The sequence below is a fragment of the Drosophila biarmipes genome, chromosome 3R (assembly GCF_025231255.1).
Source record: "Drosophila biarmipes strain raj3 chromosome 3R, RU_DBia_V1.1, whole genome shotgun sequence".
NCBI classification, from domain to species: domain Eukaryota; kingdom Metazoa; phylum Arthropoda; class Insecta; order Diptera; family Drosophilidae; genus Drosophila; species Drosophila biarmipes.
This window is the reverse complement of record NC_066616.1, coordinates 12,830,182-12,847,661: the sequence shown is the minus strand read 5'-3', so window position 1 is coordinate 12,847,661 and position 17,480 is coordinate 12,830,182. Positions and strand designations below refer to the sequence as shown.

At 47.3% G+C, this 17,480-nt stretch overlaps 2 protein-coding genes across 5 annotated transcripts; one reads left to right on the top strand and one right to left on the bottom strand.

Annotated features, from left to right (window-relative positions):
- Positions 1–802: 802 nt before the first annotated feature.
- Positions 803–11,045, bottom strand: LOC108032130 (uncharacterized). Of its 3 annotated transcripts, none has more exons than XM_044094000.2 (5): positions 10,119–10,447; positions 8,612–8,931; positions 7,268–7,357; positions 3,599–3,770; positions 803–2,227 (listed from the first exon to the last, which is right to left on the bottom strand). In XM_044094000.2, exons 2-5 carry the CDS (start codon positions 8,924–8,926, stop codon positions 1,107–1,109), a joined length of 1,698 nt encoding a protein of 565 aa, XP_043949935.1. In that variant the 5' UTR covers positions 8,927–8,931; positions 10,119–10,447; the 3' UTR covers positions 803–1,106. The 3 variants fall into 3 exon arrangements, with proteins under 3 accessions (XP_043949935.1, XP_050744773.1, XP_016961453.2); XM_050888816.1 differs by lacking the exon at positions 10,119–10,447 and adding an exon at positions 9,509–10,112; XM_017105964.3 differs by lacking the exon at positions 10,119–10,447 and adding an exon at positions 10,880–11,045 and having other exon boundaries at positions 804–2,227.
- A 1,656-nt stretch (positions 11,046–12,701) lies between these two features.
- LOC108031113 (uncharacterized) lies at positions 12,702–16,027 on the top strand. Of its 2 annotated transcripts, XM_017104325.3 has the most exons (4): positions 12,702–12,974; positions 13,039–13,107; positions 14,424–14,546; positions 14,670–16,027. In XM_017104325.3, exons 1-4 carry the CDS (start codon positions 12,813–12,815, stop codon positions 15,594–15,596), a joined length of 1,281 nt encoding a protein of 426 aa, XP_016959814.1. In that variant the 5' UTR covers positions 12,702–12,812; the 3' UTR covers positions 15,597–16,027. The 2 variants fall into 2 exon arrangements, with proteins under 2 accessions (XP_016959814.1, XP_050744772.1); XM_050888815.1 differs by lacking the exons at positions 12,702–12,974; positions 13,039–13,107 and adding an exon at positions 14,325–14,356.
- The last annotated feature ends 1,453 nt before the right edge of the window (positions 16,028–17,480 follow it).

Below are 17,480 nucleotides of genomic sequence, written 5' to 3'. Positions count from 1 at the left end.
ATGTGCGGGGCACAAAGATAGCCCATCGCCGTGACGTCACCGCCATTATCCGTGCTTCACTCAGATCATCTCCTCATCATCCGCGTGGCAAAAAGTGTCGTTTGCGACAACATTTAATTTATTTTAACTATGCACACTTTTTCCATTGTGTGCAGTGCCGAGTGCAGTCGGAGTTGCAGTACATAAGATGGCCATGATGATGATGGCTCATCAAAAACAAACAGGCGATAGTGTGGAAAGGCAGGACACTGGGACAGCAAAAAAAGGATAATAAAACATCCTTGCCCTATTTGGCATGCACACATGTTGTTACAGTGCTGTGATTTTTGTTGTATCAAATTGGAATTTTTTCCTTAAATATGGTAAACATCGATGGCGCAGAGATTTATGTATAGCGCCGCGTTGATGAAAATGACTCGCCGCTGCATTGACCGTGTTTACTGTTTGTCAGACAGGGCAGCAATTTACGCCCCCGCTTTTCGCAGGGGCAAAAAACATTAATTTGCATGCAAGTCAATTATCAGGAGGCAGCAAACAGACAGGCGCTGGCTACCATGGCCGTTGTCGGTTTTCGGGTTTCAGCACAAATATCAGAATTATTTTTGCACCAAAAGGAGGTACTCGCGAAATTGAGATACTCTTGAAAGGGGGTTTCCCACAAGAGAACTGAATTGTACAGCAAACGTATCGCTGCCCTTGAAAAGCACCCACGTAAATACATACCTCTGATTAAATTGCACTGCTTTATAGAGCATCCAATGGTTGATAGGTCGCATTTCACCTTTCACCTGCCACGACTTTCAAACTGCCAGGCCAGCACATTTCTAAATGTTTTTATTAATTAAAAATATTGCAAATTAAACACATTTCCAAATTGCGTTTTGCATTTTTCGTATAAATACGCGCGGGTTGAAAAAATGCAAATATAATTTACAAAGCATACAATTCAGATTTTTTATTTTCATTGCCCTTTGGTTTGCTCCACAGCTACCTTGGCTACTTTGGCGGAGCCAGAAAAATCAGTTCGTGGAAATTCTTAGACCTAATTAGCTTTAAAACTACTCATATTCCTATACTTTGGGACCAGTCTTGAGGGCTTGGGCGGTCTACCTGACGGTCACCTCCAAGCTGGCGCCCAGGTTGCTGCAGGTGAGGAACTGACCGGAGGCCCTAATCTCTGGCCAGCTGCGGCGCAGGGAGTGAGCCGGTCCCCGAAACTGGAAGCCCTGTGTCTCGATGACAGCCTCGAAAGTGGGTCCTTGCGGTGATTGCGGGTGGTCCAGGTGCCACAGGAAGATGGCGTGCTCATCGCCGCCAGCGCCGCCGGTTGCAATGACAGCCAAGAAAAATGTGTGCACTCTGACGTGGCCGAAAGCGCTGGAGGAGGAGGAGGAGGAGCAGGATGTCTCCTCGCTCAGCCGCAGGCAGGCCACGCTCTCCTGGGGCAGCTGGGGGCGGACGTGCAACCGCTCGCCGAACGTGCCGTAGATTTGCAGCACCGCCAGGCGGTGGTCGCCGCTCAAGTGGCGCAGCAGCTGCCACTCCCGGCGACCTATTGACCCCGCCTCCCGTTCGGCGGGGGTCACTCCCTGATTTACTCCGGATGAATGCGCCTGTTTATGGCTCCCCGCTGATAAGGATGCACCTAGTGAATCCCCAACTGCGGTGTCCTGCATCGCGACTGTTGACAATTTGTTGGCCAGTTGGTGGCTCTGGCCGCATGATTTCCCAGTGGGGCAATGATAATTTTGATACTCCTGCTGCTGCTCCTGCTCCTCCGGCTGGCCCACCTGCCCACCATTATTCATGGTGGCAACTTCATCGCTGCGCAATCCGTCTTGATCTCGCCCTGTAATCCGCCAACTTTTCTTACTCAACTTTAACTTTGGTTTAACGAGCATATTGTTGTGACCTTCCCCCGAAAAGTCCGCGTCGGTCTCCTGGTGCTGCACTTTTATCAGCGTGCACCGTTGCAGGACAGCCTCCTGGCTTTTCCTCCTGATTTCACTGGCAGTTCGGGCCACAGCATTTTCCTCAGCTTCCTTGGGCTGCGGGTTTTGGTCCACTGAAACTGGCAGTTGCCTGGAGATTTGCTTGCCGCACTTCGACTTGCCGGAACTCGACTTGGCCAACGCCATTTTCGGTTGATTATGATATTCATTTGTGCACTTGTTGACGCTGCTCAGTTTTTGAATGCCCTGGGCCGCAGTCACCTGGCTGGCTTTCCCTGGAAAGAACCATTAGAGAAGGTAAATACAATAAATACGGCCACGATACCGAGTCCACGCACAGTTTCCAAGTTTTGCTACCATTTTCGCTCGTTAGGGTCCTAGGAGTCGCCCCAACTCTTGACGGAGCAGTTCAAGTGGCAAATGAAAATGGGAAAAAGTAAATAAATGTGCTACATCTATATCTATGCAAGTATGAGCCATGGGCGAATCTCGGCGAAACATAAAGAATGCACACTTAATGTAGAAGCAATAAAAACGCACTAAGCACAGCATAAGCTGGGGAAAACAAAGCAAAATAACCCGAAGTGGGGAAAAGTGGCAAAAAATGAAGACCAACAAGGAAAAACAAATGCAGACAACGGCGGAAAATTCTGTTGCTGCTTGTTACCTCCGCTGTAAACTTCACTCGAAGATAAGTTGGCGGACACAGATTGAAAATGGCAACAAGGGCGGCTAAACTTTAAACGAAGCCGCCCAGTGGGCCGAGCCCCAGTAACGCAATGCCGGCAAGATGGCTGCGGAGAAAAGCGCGGAAAACTTTAGCAATTTATGTTACATAATTATGCTATAAAAAGAACAACAGGCGAAGATGAGCCATTGCGCTCAATTTCAAGCACTCTTGACTCGGCTCCGCTTTCTCGTCACATTTTTCCTTTATTTACGCCGACTCTCGCCGAGATTTAAGTGAAACATTGACACTTGCCGCCGTCGAAAAGTTTGGGCCCACCTAAATGAGGACTCCAAAACAGGATGTTGCCAATGGGCACAGGCTACATTAGAGCAGGGCGTGGGCAAAATTTAGGGGCAGGGTGTGGCCGCTTCAAAGGTCATACTTGACATAGACACCAGTTTGAAATTGAACCGTCAAGATGGCAATCATTAAAATGTTAAATTGGTTTCAATATATATTTTATGCTCAAGTATAGAAAATATTCGATATATTAGATAAAATCTGTATTTCCTGGAATATTTTGCTATCCTATTTGTCTATCTGAAGAATTGGCGGTGGTAATTTTGTTTAACAGAATAGAATATTCTGGTCTAAAGTGCCTAACCTGACTGCAATATAGGGTTCAACATTGAATAACTTTAAACTGTGAGCAGAAATGTGTCACTTTAAATTTAAACAAAAACTTCTAACCTGATTTAAATTCAATTTAAATGAATTCAAAGAATGAGGAGAGACAGAACTTACTGCCCCACACCCACCTCTGTCCCTGCCATCCTTGAGGACCCCTAGACGCCCCAGAAAATGGCAGAAACAGACAGCTGTTGCCTAATGACAAGGCTAATTCGGGTATCGCTTTGCGCAGATTAAATAGATAAAAGTCGTGGATACACGTCCTCGAAGGCCGGTCAGCACTTACCGCCGTCGCAGGGGAAGCTCTCCGCCAGCAGGGTGAATAATTTGTCCGACAGCAGGCAGCGGCCCCTGGGCCCCAGAGGCACCCGGCACACCGGACACTTTACGGAGCGACTGCGGCAATTATTGCAGAGCACGTGTCCATTGCAGCACTGCCAGCCAGGTGGTTTGATGACCTGATTTCCAGGTGATGTGGAGAGCCGGGGAAATGGAAAAAGAAAAAGAAAAGAAAAGAGTAGCCCATTCAGTGAGTGTGTGTAATTGTTGAAAGGATCCGAGGGGGGAATTATTTCAATTAATTATAAGTATAATGGCCAGCGAACCCATCCCATGGCCGTGCCCATCCCCACGAGCTGGCTCTGAGCCCGGCTGCCTGATTGCTTCATTATTATTTTCCCAATTGCATTTAGGCAAAAACCAATTCTAGTCCTCATACGTCATACGTAATGCACAAACGGCAACTAAATTTGATTATTGCCCACATTTGCTCCTTGTTTTGCCCCCGGAACCTGGGCGTCCTTAAGTCCGACTGCAGCCTCGACTGCTCCCCTTGGTAGCGACATGAAAAATGTATTATTGTACTGGCAGCGCTGTGCGCAGCAAGCTTTCCATTTAAATTGAAAATCAAATTGAAAATATTGCAAGCGGATTTAAAATAATACAACTGTGTTTGATGCGCACCCAAATACTTTTGCGCATTTGAAGTCGGTCCCTCACGAAAGCACAAAAACACAAAAACACAAATACAGAAATTCGGAAAATGAAAAATAGAAAGACAGGAAAATGCAGAAGATAGACCGTGGGACTGGGGAATATGTATCGATATTTGGCCAATGCTTTTTGTCTCCGCCCGCCTGAGCGTGTATTCAGCCAAAAACTGCTGTAAATATGCAGGCGAACATAAATTTGCTACGAGCTGAATAGAGAAACAATTTCTGTTCGGCAGCTTTCCTACTTTTTGCTGCGATTTGGCCAAACTGCAATCGAAGTATTACAAATGTAAAGCGATTCGATTGCAATCTGACCAGACAAAAACACCAAGATAAGGAGTGCATGTGCACGCAGAGAAAGCGATCTGATTGTATCCTCATTAAGGTAAAAATCAAAATGAAATTTAATAAAATATACAGGCATATAGGCGATTTAGTGGCTAAAAAGCCCTAACTTTCTAACATGCCTGACAAACAGAACAACGAGCTTATTTGGGGATTAGGGAAACCTGCACGTCTGGCAGATATTTTAATGTTACTCGCCTTTCATTGTTTTTAATTGGCTTAAATGGCATGAGCAAATGCTTTTAATTTTAATACCCCAGCATGCATAAACAAAGACTCCAATTAGTGATAGAAATCAATTAAATGCAGCTGAGCGAAAGCAGAGTGGGTGGCGAATGGGAGCTGCGGAAGGGGCAGCGGAAACGGCCAAGCCGACTGGTTTTAGTTTTGGTTTCAGCCCACTTTTCCGCAACCGTCACCGGGCAGTCGAAACTGGCATAGCATGCTTTTGGGCATATTGTAAAGTATCTTGGACAGTATTGATTCGACTGGCAGTGCCCACTCGACGGCCACTTTATAGAGTTTATATTAACTAAAACGCCGCCGGGCTGATCGAAAATGAATTAATCATACTGCCATCAAGAGCGAAGGCTGAGCTGTTTGTTTGCAAAATTTATGGAAATTAAATGGCCTGCAAATTTATGCATATTTAAATGGAACAAAAACAATTTCAAGCCCGATTTAATGTCAAACAAGGAGCGGCGCAGGCAAATCCTTATCCGGCAGGACGCAGGCTAATGCAGGCGATTAGCATTGAAGGGAATCGAGCGAGCACAACTATTGAAAATCTAGCAAAACAAAATCCCTTAATAACTTAATGGACTTGTGTGCGAGTCTGCATACATGGCGCATAACGAAGGATGTGCCACATACATGTGCAGTGCATATAAGTTTGCCAGCGTGTGCTCATAATACAATATAATGCCGGCTCCGTGCTGGAGTAATAATGACCAAATCCGAAGGACTCCTGCTCTCCGGCTTGGCCGCAGGACGGGCGGCATAAACTGATTTCGGGTTAATAAACAAATTATTCAGTGCAGCTGCAAGTGGAGTTCAAGCTGCTCTGTGGCCAGCTGGCTTCGGAGGCGTTGCAGCGTGGCCGTGTGCAGGATATCTCCGGGATGTCCTTGCCGGGCTGTCCCGTCCTGGCCCATCCTGGCCCATCCTGGCCCATCCTGGCCCATCCTCGCCCAGCCTGGCCCTCCCTGCACATGCTTAATTTATGGCTACACACTGACACTCCAGCACACTGGGCCAACGAGATCTGCTGCAGGCGAGAATTTCATTTGAAAATAACTCTGCATTTTAAATGGCCAGGAAGGAGGGCTCCCGCCCCTCCGCTCCGCCCACTCCTTATCTTGTCTAATTAATTAAATTTATGTTTTTGCTGACAAGCTGGGCATAAATAAATTTAAAGCCGGCCCTCGCCACCAGCTTCAATTTAAATGCACAACGAGCTGTGGGCTCTGGGCGCCGGCCATCACAGCGCATCAAAAGCAGCAAACTAAAATCAGAAGCTGGCCCGCAGGCGATTGACACGATTATTCACACCGACTTCCGCTGCCGCCGAGCCAGCCAGTCCCTGTGCCGTCCGCACACTCGACACACACTAATCGTCAATATTTGATTTTTAAACGACATAATCAATCACACGGCCCGCGCTGGATGTATATATTTTGCGAAACTAATCAAATCACATGCCAGGGCAAACATTTATCAAAAACCTACTCGAATGTGGGACAGAAAATAAAGCAGGCTAGCAGCCGGCCGAATAAAAAACTCGGCCAGGCAACATAACCGACGGCTATTAACTGGCAGCATGGAGAGCCATGTGCGTCGTTTGAGTAATTGAGTCAACAAAGCGGGGGCACCTGGACGCAGGAGGGGCTGGGACTCCAGGCCCATGGACCTGGGGAACTCAGGGGCACGGGGCACGCAATCACCGGCAGCCCGACGTTGCAAACTTTATATACAGTCAAGTGATTAGCAACAAACTTGCGCAGCCAAATCAACGCAGGCCCGGAAGAGGATGGCACTGGGATTGCCAATGGAACTGCCACTGCACAGAGAACAAATCTGCTGCAGTATCATGTTTTCCTTCTTGGATTGTTATTACTTTGGGAGCACAAGAGGTATGAGCAAATCAGTTAAATAAAGATTAAATAACTAGTAGATGCCAACCCCTGATCTAGTATATTCCCAAAAATATTTGGTTTTTTATAGAATAAAACTTGCATACTATGTATTTTAATATAAATTAGGGTATCCCACTTTAGAACTACTATTTTATAGCAACGCCCGTAATAACAAGACCTAGATAGATACCATTTCCATTATGTTCCCAGCGATATTTTTCTCATAGTGGGATTGGCAGCAGCGGCTCACAAAGGCAAACAAGGGGCCAACTGGCCAACTAAGTTTCGGGCGAGTTGGGTCGAGAGTTCGGGCCCAGCTAAGTTAGATAATGACGAACTAAAACTAAAGCCAGGCGGGCTCATCGATATGCAATGCGCATGCAGGCGGCTGCAAGGGGATGCCCTTACGGCCCGGCCTGCCCGCCCACTCAAACATCCCGCATTCCGCATCCAGCATCGCCCACACGGCTCTATTCCACTTACCTCAAGGCACACAGGACACTCCAGTAATTGGGAAATATGTTGCAGGCATGTTGCGAACTTTTGCAGCGATTGTTGATTAATGCCGTGTTGCTGCAAGTACAAGAGGCAAAGGAGCAGTGGTTAATTCAAGGATGCCACTTCAAGGGCGGGCGACACTGGGGCAAATTGAATCAATTGAATCAGACGCCTGCACTTAATTATATTTAAATTTTTGGCGTGGGCCCCACCCAGTTAATAATTCAATATGAAAGGCTTTGATTTAAGCCGATTGCCATTCAACGCTGCATGCGATTATCAAAACGACCCGTGTTTCAATTCCCATCGAAAAGGACCGCCTGCATTCGAAGGACACACAATGTCCTATGGCCGAGTGCGGTTGCAAGTTTAATCTGTTTAACGGGTCAATCTGGCACACATTCTGTGATTCACAGCCCTCGGCACTGATTGAAACGGACTTTCCCTGCCAACCACCTGTGCAGGTGAGTGTCCACCTCGTGTGTGCGAGTGTCCTTAAATTTCGACTGCCTCGGCGAGGACATTTAGGTCAATTGAATTGTAATAAAGTACACATAATGTGTCAAGAACGAAATTGCATTACTTCGATTCAATTGCATTTAATAAAGTAAACAGCTTCTTGGTCGACAGATAAACAATTTACAACGACACACGGACATCTGCATGGCCGAACACCTCGAGGCTCGCCTCAGGACCTCGGTGTATCTAGACATTGAAGTGGACCAGAGACACGAATAGAATTCAAGGTCATCGCTTGACTTTTTCATTTTAATAAAATTTTAATAAATTTAATGTCCAGAACTGCTGTATGACTTTAAGGCTTGCCCTTGGCGAATATTATATGCATTCTGTGATATGTGTACACAAAATTATATCTTAACTTTTAGGACAAAGCATGATGACTTTCATAAAACATGGTAAATAAAAAAATACTATAAAATTAACTTAAACAATGAGTAGATTTCTCTAATAAACCCCATTTTATAGGTTCATCCTAGGACAAAACTCAGGCAACTATGTTTATTTTTGCGCAATTAAGCACAAGTAAATAGCATTTGATAACCAGCCAAATGCGATAACGTTCGGTTATGGATGAGTTGCTGGTTACAGACTAATCTTGCGTATTTCTTATGAGCCAAGAAACCTTGGCACGGGCTTTGTTCTGGGGCCCACAAGCAAGCGGACCAAGTTGCAGCGACTAACTGCTAATTACTGGGCCAAACAGTGATTAAGTCAATCAGCATTACGTAACGCTGGCTGAGGCACTCGTGTAAGACAATGGCCCATATAGGCAGCGCACCCCAACTGGGCCAACAACGGGCTACTTACCACAGCATGAGATGCCTCGGCAGGATCCCCACTCTGGTCGATGGCCGCCTGCTGGCGCCACATCATCAGGGTCACGACCTCGGCGCCGCTCTGCCAGTGATCCTGCAGCCGACTGGCCAGCTCGCTGATCCTCAGGCCCAGGACGTCGGCTCCGTTCAACTCCAGCAGGGTGTCCCCCAGCCGCACGCCGCCCCTCTCCGCACTCGACCTGGCCTGCACCCCGCTGACCCAGGGATACGGATCCCAGGGGGCACGACTCAAGTTCAGGCCCAGGGTGCCGTTCGCGCAGGCGTAGATGGTGCACAGCTGAAGCATCGCGTCTGTAATTGGTAATGACGGGGGCTCAAATCAGATCTGGCACTTGGTCAGCCAGCCACAAGGTCGCCCCTTGCCTTGGCCAACATAAATTTGGCCAATTTTCAACACTTGGGGCGTCTGCCAGACGCACACCCCCGCTCACCTAATTACCTGGGCACATAACACACATATATAACTGGGCAGACAGGGGCGGGGGCTTTGAAAAATGTTGCCAAACTGTTTTATTTCGCTTGTCTCGCAGGGCCAACACACTGCTCGACATGCCCATCACGTACACACTCGCATTTATTATGCCCCCGAGTGTGTGTGATTGGGGCAACCTGAGCCGGGAGTCCTCTGATTTCCAGCTCCCGACCTATTTGCACCTTTCGGCAGCTTCGAGACGAAGCCCAATTAATTAGCCAGAAAGTTTGGTGCCAAGTGGTCGTAATTACGCATACGCCACGTTCGCCAGGCGTAAAATTTGCCCACATAAATCACAAGTTTACCGGGGCCAGCGGGGGAAAGAGAATAAAAATAGAAGGGGTTTCTTGAAAACTTTTGAGCTCTAACGAAAATCAATTAAGCCCCGGAACTCACATATATCTGCTATAGTATGCGGACCCAGCTGTTCTGCCAACTGGACTCTTTCGCTTAGTCACTCAGAAGTCGAAGCCATGAATTGCGTCAGATTCGCTTGGCTGTCAGCTTAGAAGATTCTCGCTGCGAAATTGATTATGTTTCTGCACTCCAAACTCGGAGTGGATTGCGAATTTATAGCTTCCTCTCCGGCCGTCTACGCACGCGGATACAGATGTGAGTATCTGCCAGATACGAGTGCGAGTGCGAGTGCGGCAAACTTGTTCGAATCACTTCACTTCACTTCTACTGACATTGGCCCTGAAGTCGCTGTGACGTCGGTTTATTGAAGTGGGCACAGCGCAAAGTAAATAAGTCATTGAACAACAAGCTGGCCCTCAATCAATTGCGCCCGAACCCTGTAAGGGCAATTAGGAGCCCCATTTGGCTTAATTGTTTTACAAAGCTGCGCCCACTACTGGAACTCAACCGCAAGCCATTGTCTCTTTTTGGTCAGGCCAATGAGGCGCATCACTGGCTGACAATTGCGCAAGCCCCAAACAGAAGATGACTGCCCCTGGTAACGCTCCAATTCGGGCCCAAACTTAATTGGCAACTGCTGTATTTATACCGTAAAGTTGGCGCTGTTGTAGCGGATTGTGTATCTCTTTGGAGGAAGCGAACCGAGCTTACACGCGTGCGAATTGCAACTGACTGCAGCACGCAGTCGCCCGCGGGCAAGGCGGCTTGCACACGATCTCGCTGCCCGCTTTCGTTTTCAGTGTATTGGGATTGAGTCAGTCAGTCAGTCAGCAAAACTGGCGAGGCGAGACTAAGACAAACTCACACGGAGTTGCGTCACAGTTACACGAAAGAAACCGCAAGCGAAAAATAAAATCCAAGAGCCACAAAAAAGCGCCTGAGACAGAGACCCAGAAACCCCGAAGCGGGCTAAAAAGTTGCGCATGCGCCATTGACGCTGCAGCGCTACAATTAGCCGCCTGGGAGCTGGAGCTCCGTGGGATTGCCGTGTAAAAATTCCGATTCCGACGTGATTTGCGCTTTTCGCCTCCGTTTTCGCACAGTGTTTGGATTTGCGCAAGCATTGCGTATGAGTACGTGTGATTTATGCGCTGCTCTTGGCGCGTTTCTAATTCAATTTAGACCCGTTTGTTTGCTTTGCAGCTAGGAAATAGAAGCAAACTTGTTTGCCGCTCTTAATTATACGAGCAGCGCGCAAATGCGTTTATAATTGTGCGTTACACTTCCGCGTTTCGTGGGCCCCAGCCGGACCTTGACCTAAGCCAACGTTAACCAACTTGGAAGTTGCTTGGGATAGCAAGGTCACTTGGGGCATTAGGTCTCGCTGGCTTTGTGCTAGCAATTACACACCGTTTTTTCTCTTAGCTGGTTAATCAATTTTCACAACTTTGGACACGCTAGGTGGTTTTTTCCTCTTTTAAGATCGTATCGTAATAACTTTTTTGGCGCCGGCGCTTCGCACTTCGCGTTTGCTGGCGGAACTTGCGGCGCTTGCGCACTTCACCGATTGCCAGTTGCGAGGAAACTGAGGCTCGCCGCCTCCACAGCTGACCAGCAGACCTACTAACTTGGCTCAAACCGAGCGCCCCCTTGCGGCAGAGCTTTGAACCAGCTGGCAGCGAGCTTTTGAACTGTTTTTCAAACAAATCAAGAGTTTATACTTTGAGAGGCGGAATTGCACTTGAATTTGGCCATTTGCCTTTGGGCCAGGCCTAATTGCCGGCCGATTAATAAAAGTCAATTACCTCTCGGGGTGGGCGTTCGCTGGGGGAACATGAATTTTGATGTTATTGCCTGGTTATGGCCGAGTATTTGGTAATTTTGACACCGTTGACGGCTTTTGGCTGCCGAACGCTTCTGTGGCCCACTCGATGCCGCATAAATTCGGCCAAATCTAATTGAACTGGCAAATTGAAAAGCCAAAACGAAATCACACACCACAATGCCGTCCAGGGTCACTTTTGCTGGGCGCAGAATTTAATGAAATTGCCAATTTCAATGCTATTTGGGCAATGTTTCAGGCGAGCTCCAAACTCGCATTGCCGCCTCAATGGCAGTTAAACAACAAAAAAGCGAAAGTCAAATGGATTGCGATGGTTTGCTGGCCATGCCGTGCCAAATCCATTTGTCAGCTGCCAATTTCCATCAGTTATCATTGTTAGGGTTAATGGACGAGCTGGTTTTGGGAGCGATTATTTATTTAGGGCCCCATTGTTTATGTTTATCGCGGCCTGACACCTTTGTGCAGGGCCACGTTTGCTGCCTTAATTTCTTCGGCAATTCAAACAACAATATTTTGGTTCACTGGTCCGCCACTCAATTGACAATGCACTCCCATTTGGCACTGGCGACGCGCAATTAAGCTGAAAAACATCAACACATCGCTGTTTATTTCAAATTTAATTACAAAGTCGCAAAACTTTTAAAGTAAACAAAACGAAATTAAACTGATTAAGTTCGTGTGCATTACTGCTAATAGCGATTTTATCCGATTACACTTTGTGTAGGTTGTGCCTAAAATTTAATTTGAGCGTTGGGTGAAGCCTATTTTTATTGTGTTGACTAGATTGAAAATAAAGTATTTCTTTCCCGAAAACAACATGTTTTCTTATAGGAAAAAATTATTATCTGAAAACATTTGATTGTAATCATATGTGCCTTTAATGTTGAAATACGAAACCACTTTAGTTTTTCATGAAAATTGCTTCATTCAGCCGTGTTCTCGATTTCACTTCCGCAGAATTGCCGTAACTAAACTCACTTTCAAGTTTTTCAAGCCAAACCAAGACTTCTTATGACTTAATCGCTGTGAAATGTTTTATTTATTCATGCTTTTATCGCATCATATCGCTTTATAGCGCACCCAAAAGCCGCTGCCAGCCGAAAGTTCAAATATTTACCTAGCTGCGCAAGACTAATTTCCATGATCTCAGCTGGCTGTCAGCATCGGATCTCCGATCTCGGATCTTGAGTCTCAGCTTACAACACAGCGTCATGTGGCCCAAACTGTGCGAGGGGCAGGGGTTAAATGGTTGACGCTGAAGGTGGGAGCTACGAGCTGGTCAAAAGCTGAGGCCAAAATGTTTGTCGCCGATGCCGATTGCGTCGGCCCAGAGCGCTCAGTGCTCGCCGCTCGGCAACTTTTCAGGCGGCCCACTTTGAGCCAGCTGGCTCTGAAAAAAACACACACGAAAAACAGTTTGCCAACTGAGAGCGCACGTTGCACACGTCGCTCGCTAGCCGCGTTTTGCCTTGGTTCGTATCGCGAGTTTCCCAGCCAAAGATGAGGAAATCATGGTCAGGACTCCAGCCACCCCCCACCGAAAGTGACGGGGAGAACGAGATGGGCTCCTCCGTGCGCCTGCTGAGGATCCCCAGGGCTGCCCCGGCCATGGAGAACTACGGGTTCCAGCTGACCCGCAGCAAGTGGGATCCCTATCCGTGGGTAATAATCCAGTCAGCAGTAGTAGCTCCCACCCCCTTCTAATAATAGATCCCCCAACCGACAGGTATGCGAGGTGGCCGCCGGCACACCTGCCGCACTCTGCGGCCTCAAATCCGGCGACTGTGTTCTGGAGGTGAGTACTGCCAGTTGCCATCGACTACTGACCACTGGCCACCATGGTTTCAGCTTTGGCCAAAAAAGGGGCTTGGCTTGGATTATGCAAAGTACGGGCCAACCGGGAAAGCAACACCAAAGAGTATGAATAGATTTGATAGCACTGTCTACCCAATAACTTGGGCCTTAGAATTAGCAATGCTTTGTGTCGATCAGAAAATCTTTACCTTATTTGGGCTTAAAATGGTAGACTCGATAGTGATATCTTATTAAAAGTAAGATTTATGACAAAGTGCTAAAAAATATGGTTAGAAGGCGTAAAAAGTTTAGTATTTAAAAGATTTCAGGTTCTTAACTTCTCGGAATACAACAATTTTACCCTTTCTTTTTGGAAACAAGTGACTTATTAAATGTAAATGTAAATGGTAGCAAGGGAAAACAAGGGTCTTCAGCCCAGCAACATTTTATAAAATCATATATAATTAATCATATACGTTAGCCATGTTAGTCACAAATCACGCAAGTGTCATAAGGCCTTTAGTGACGTTAGTTGACTCAGATTTATATTTAAATTTGCAATACTCATTTAAATTAACCTCGACTAAGGGTCACAACTTAACTAAATTTATAAGACAGCAAAAGTACATCAACAAGTAGTTGAAAATGTGACATCAAATAATTATATTATACTCTTATAGATGCAAATAAATTAATTGGTAATGTCATTTAAATTACAGATAGTTGGAGGTAAAGTTGTTTAAAATGGAAGTTATTCATAGAAGTTGGACTTTATATTTGAAGCCTGGACTTTGCAGTCGGCTAAGTACCTGCCTTTGTTGTTCTTCTTGGATATATTGCTTGCTTAAAATAGCAATGCAGTAAAACTTAATTGCTTCTCATCGGGGCTATTCAGCACTTTTATTAGTGGAGGGTTTATGGGAGGGGGAACTGGGCACCTGAAACAGCTGGCGAATGCAAAAACCGCCCTAGACTAGCCTAAGCTAATGACACAACTCAAACGTTAACGCGACTAACTGACGACGAAGATTAATTAGCGCTAAGTAAATATTTAAGCATTTAAAACAAGCAAAAGCGAGCGACTTGCAGTTATCAGATAAAATATCTTAGGGTTAACAGTTCCCCTTAACAGAGAGTTAACAGCGCAAGCGGTGCTTGGAATCTGAAAATGTGCTGGCCATATTTCTCTATACTTATTTGTTTTCATAAAGCCAGTCTGAACGCAAATATTTAGATACCTGATACACAATGTATTCTTGGAATAACAAATCCACCCCAGAATTTACTCTTAAAACAGTGATACTTGTATAATTTCAGGTAAATGGTAAAGATGTTCTGGGCCTAAGAGTGGCCGAAATTGCCAAGATGGTCAAGAGCCAAACAGATTGCGTCACTATTCTTTGCTGGAACAGCGAATGTGAGAAGGACTGTGATAAAAATGTAAGTAATATAAAGATATAACTTTCACTCATATAAAGACGATGTATAAATATCCCTTAATAAACATTTATCTGTAAAATCATTCGTACAATTAACTGAAGTATCTTTTGTGCAAATCCCCAGAGCATCTGCTGCGCCCCCATGCCCACGAGCTTGCGACGCCTCACCCTCGTCCTGGAGAGCATCCTGCGCCTCGTCGAGTGTCCTGTCTGCGGAGTGACCATCTCTCCGCCGGCGATGCAGTGCCAAAACGGACACCTGCTCTGCGTGGACTGTCGCATCCGCTCCGAGCGCTGTCCTGTCTGCCGGGATTTCTACACGCCCCGCCGGGCTCTGCTGGCGGAGCAGATTTTCCTGACCATAGCCAACGCCTTCGAGATGTGCCGCTCCGAGGATAAGCTGCGGCAGAAGCTCTTCGCAGGGATAACAAGACCGGTGGTCAGTGGGCGACAGAGCAGGATAACAGGAGGTCAGGCACGGGAGGACACCTGGCGAAAGCGCCGACCTGTGCTGCCGACGAACAAGTTCCTAACCAAGCTGCTGGAGGGCTGTGCCTACTCCACGGACAACCTCTCCCCCTCGAATGCCGCCACCCTGCTGCGGACTAGCTCCACGGATGCCAATGAAATCCCGGCCAGGACATCTCCAGTGACAGCCACGCCTGCCGAAAGGACAACAATGCATGCCACGGATGACGCGAGTGCGGAGCATCCTTCACTCTCGACGAATGATTTACAGCAGGATGGGGTTAAGCCGACTGCCGAGGGCGGTGACGAGGAATCCGGAACGGACAGCAGCAGCCACAGCTCCGCCGCATCCTTGCATCCTCCACCATCCTCCGCCGACAGCCCGGCCATCAATGAATCTTCCGGGATGCAGCCCATTCACATACCTCCTGTCACTCCTAGCCAAGATTTGCCCCAGCAGGTTGTCCAAACTAAGCCGGCCTCGCTGATGTACCGCTGTCCCTGCGAACTGCAAGATCCCCAGGATCCTGCAAAGGACCTCCACCAGAACTGCTGCTACAAATCCGCTTTCCGTTTGCTTTGAGCTCCAGCATCTCAAGCAACAGCATCCTCTTATCAGGCGGGCATCCTCCTTCTCCTCACCAAACTCCTCCTGTTTTCCTTACTAATTAAATTAAACGCCAGTTGCTTGGCCAAAGTTGCTTATCGCGCAAAGAAGTGAGCCCGGCAAAGGAATTGAATGGGTGTCGGGCCAGGACAAAGGCTTCGGATGGAGATGCAAAGAAGTTGGTCCAGCACCCAGATATGCTCCACTGCCCGGTGAACTGCAACGAGGAGTTCAACTCGGCCAACTTGAGTTCTAATTTAATCACTCCTGAACGCTCCAATGACTTTGTGTCATTTGGCGTCAGAGTTGCGCTGCTCGATAATGAAGCCCGGGCACTCTGCTTTGGGGGGTTCGTTTGACAGATGCATGTCTTCGATTACAGAGAAAATAAAAGGGATTTTTAAAAATGTATTTTGATTTTTCTGGAAAAATTAAACATTTTTTTATACAAAAGTGTAAAGAAATGTGAATTTTAATTGAATTTTTAGAGTGCCCAAAAGTATGCAACAATATATATTAGGTGAAATATGCTTAAAACATTTTCATGCGAATATTTATTGCATACCTTAAGGCACTGGAAAAGGTAATTCAAGACCAATATTTCCATATATTACCCCGATTTTCTTTCCCATTTGAAGCCCTACATTTCTCGCAGTGCAGGGCCAGCCACGGCTGCAGTCGGCGACGCCACCCGCAGATGCAGGTCAATCAGGAGCGAAGTGAAGGATGCCGGACAAGCGCGTAATGAGCTTTATTTGTCAACGGGAGCAGGCGTGGAACCTGTCGCGGCAGAGCCATAATGACAGCCGCAGTCGGACAGCCATTATGCCGGCCGTTTACCATTTAATATTGATGCACAAGGCGGCCAAGGCGGCGGATGAGCCACGCCAGCAGCAGGCCCTCAGTTGCTCCGCTCCAACCGCATTCTTATCGCTGCAGAAAAGCCTCCCGCTGGCTGCTCCAGGACGGGGCTGCTATGAAAATGTCATCAAAACAGGAAGTGGCAGTTTAATTTAAGCGCGTTAATTGAATTTTATTTTCTGCTTTGTTGATGTCCCGCACAAAGGCCGGGCCGAAGACCAAGTCCGAGCAGGAGCGCCGAGTTCGCAGTCCGTGGATCCGCGTCCGGCTGCGGAAATTGATTTGCTGGCTGTGCTGCTGCTCCTGGTGCAGCATTGTGAGCCCGGCCTGGTCGGACTGGTCGGAATGGCCGGAATAAACGGCCATATCCCGTGGTGTCGTCACCTGACAGAGTCGGCAAACTTTAATTACAAACTTCTATGCGCCATTATGCACTGCTGCGGCTGCTGCTCGACGGCTCGGGGAGCGTGTTTAAATTGCTGTTATTGTTGCACTTTCGTTTCGCGCAAGTCTTGCGGCACACACAGGCCGAGCCACACGCTTTCTAATTGCATTTCATTATCTATTGGAAATTACAGCGATTTCGAGGGTCGATGATGGCACCGCTAATGGCAACCGTAACAAGTGCTCCTCCACGTGAAACGCTGCAATGCAATTAATTTCGCTGTCGCGGGTAAAAGAAATCACTGCGAAAACCGCGACAAGTGTGCTTGTGCTTCCAGTTTTCCTTTTCGCCCCCGGCGAAGCCCCGCATAATTTGCAATGGAAGCCCAGACCGATCTATTGGTTATTTAATTAATGTGAAGCCCTCATTATCGAGTGCAATTTACCTTGGGTAAACACAGAGGGCTTGGGCTTCAGCCCTTAAAGCATCGCCACTCTGTTCTGCCTTCAATTTGCATCCATGGCAGCCCAGCCGGCTTGTTTAAGTTCTCGTCTTGCATCAGAATAAACGGCTCTTTGGGGCAAGTTTCGGGACCGGCTAAGTGGTAATGGCCA

What these genes read in the sequence shown, in the direction of transcription:
- LOC108031113 (XM_017104325.3), top strand. Translation starts at nt 12,813, where the DNA reads ATGAGGAAATCATGGTCAGGACTCCAGCCACCCCCCACCGAAAGTGAC. An exon ending in CCGGCGACTGTGTTCTGGAG is followed by an intron (nt 13,108 to 14,423) that starts GTGAGTACTGCC and finishes GTATAATTTCAG; the next exon opens with GTAAATGGTAAAGATGTTCT. An exon ending in AGAAGGACTGTGATAAAAAT is followed by an intron (nt 14,547 to 14,669) that starts GTAAGTAATATA and finishes GCAAATCCCCAG; the next exon opens with AGCATCTGCTGCGCCCCCAT.
- LOC108032130 (XM_017105964.3), bottom strand. Translation starts at nt 8,926, where the DNA reads ATGCTTCAGCTGTGCACCATCTACGCCTGCGCGAACGGCACCCTGGGC. An exon ending in CCGAGGCATCTCATGCTGTG is followed by an intron (nt 7,358 to 8,611) that starts GTAAGTAGCCCG and finishes TTGTACTTGCAG; the next exon opens with CAACACGGCATTAATCAACA. An exon ending in GAGCTTCCCCTGCGACGGCG is followed by an intron (nt 2,228 to 3,598) that starts GTAAGTGCTGAC and finishes GGTTCTTTCCAG; the next exon opens with GGAAAGCCAGCCAGGTGACT.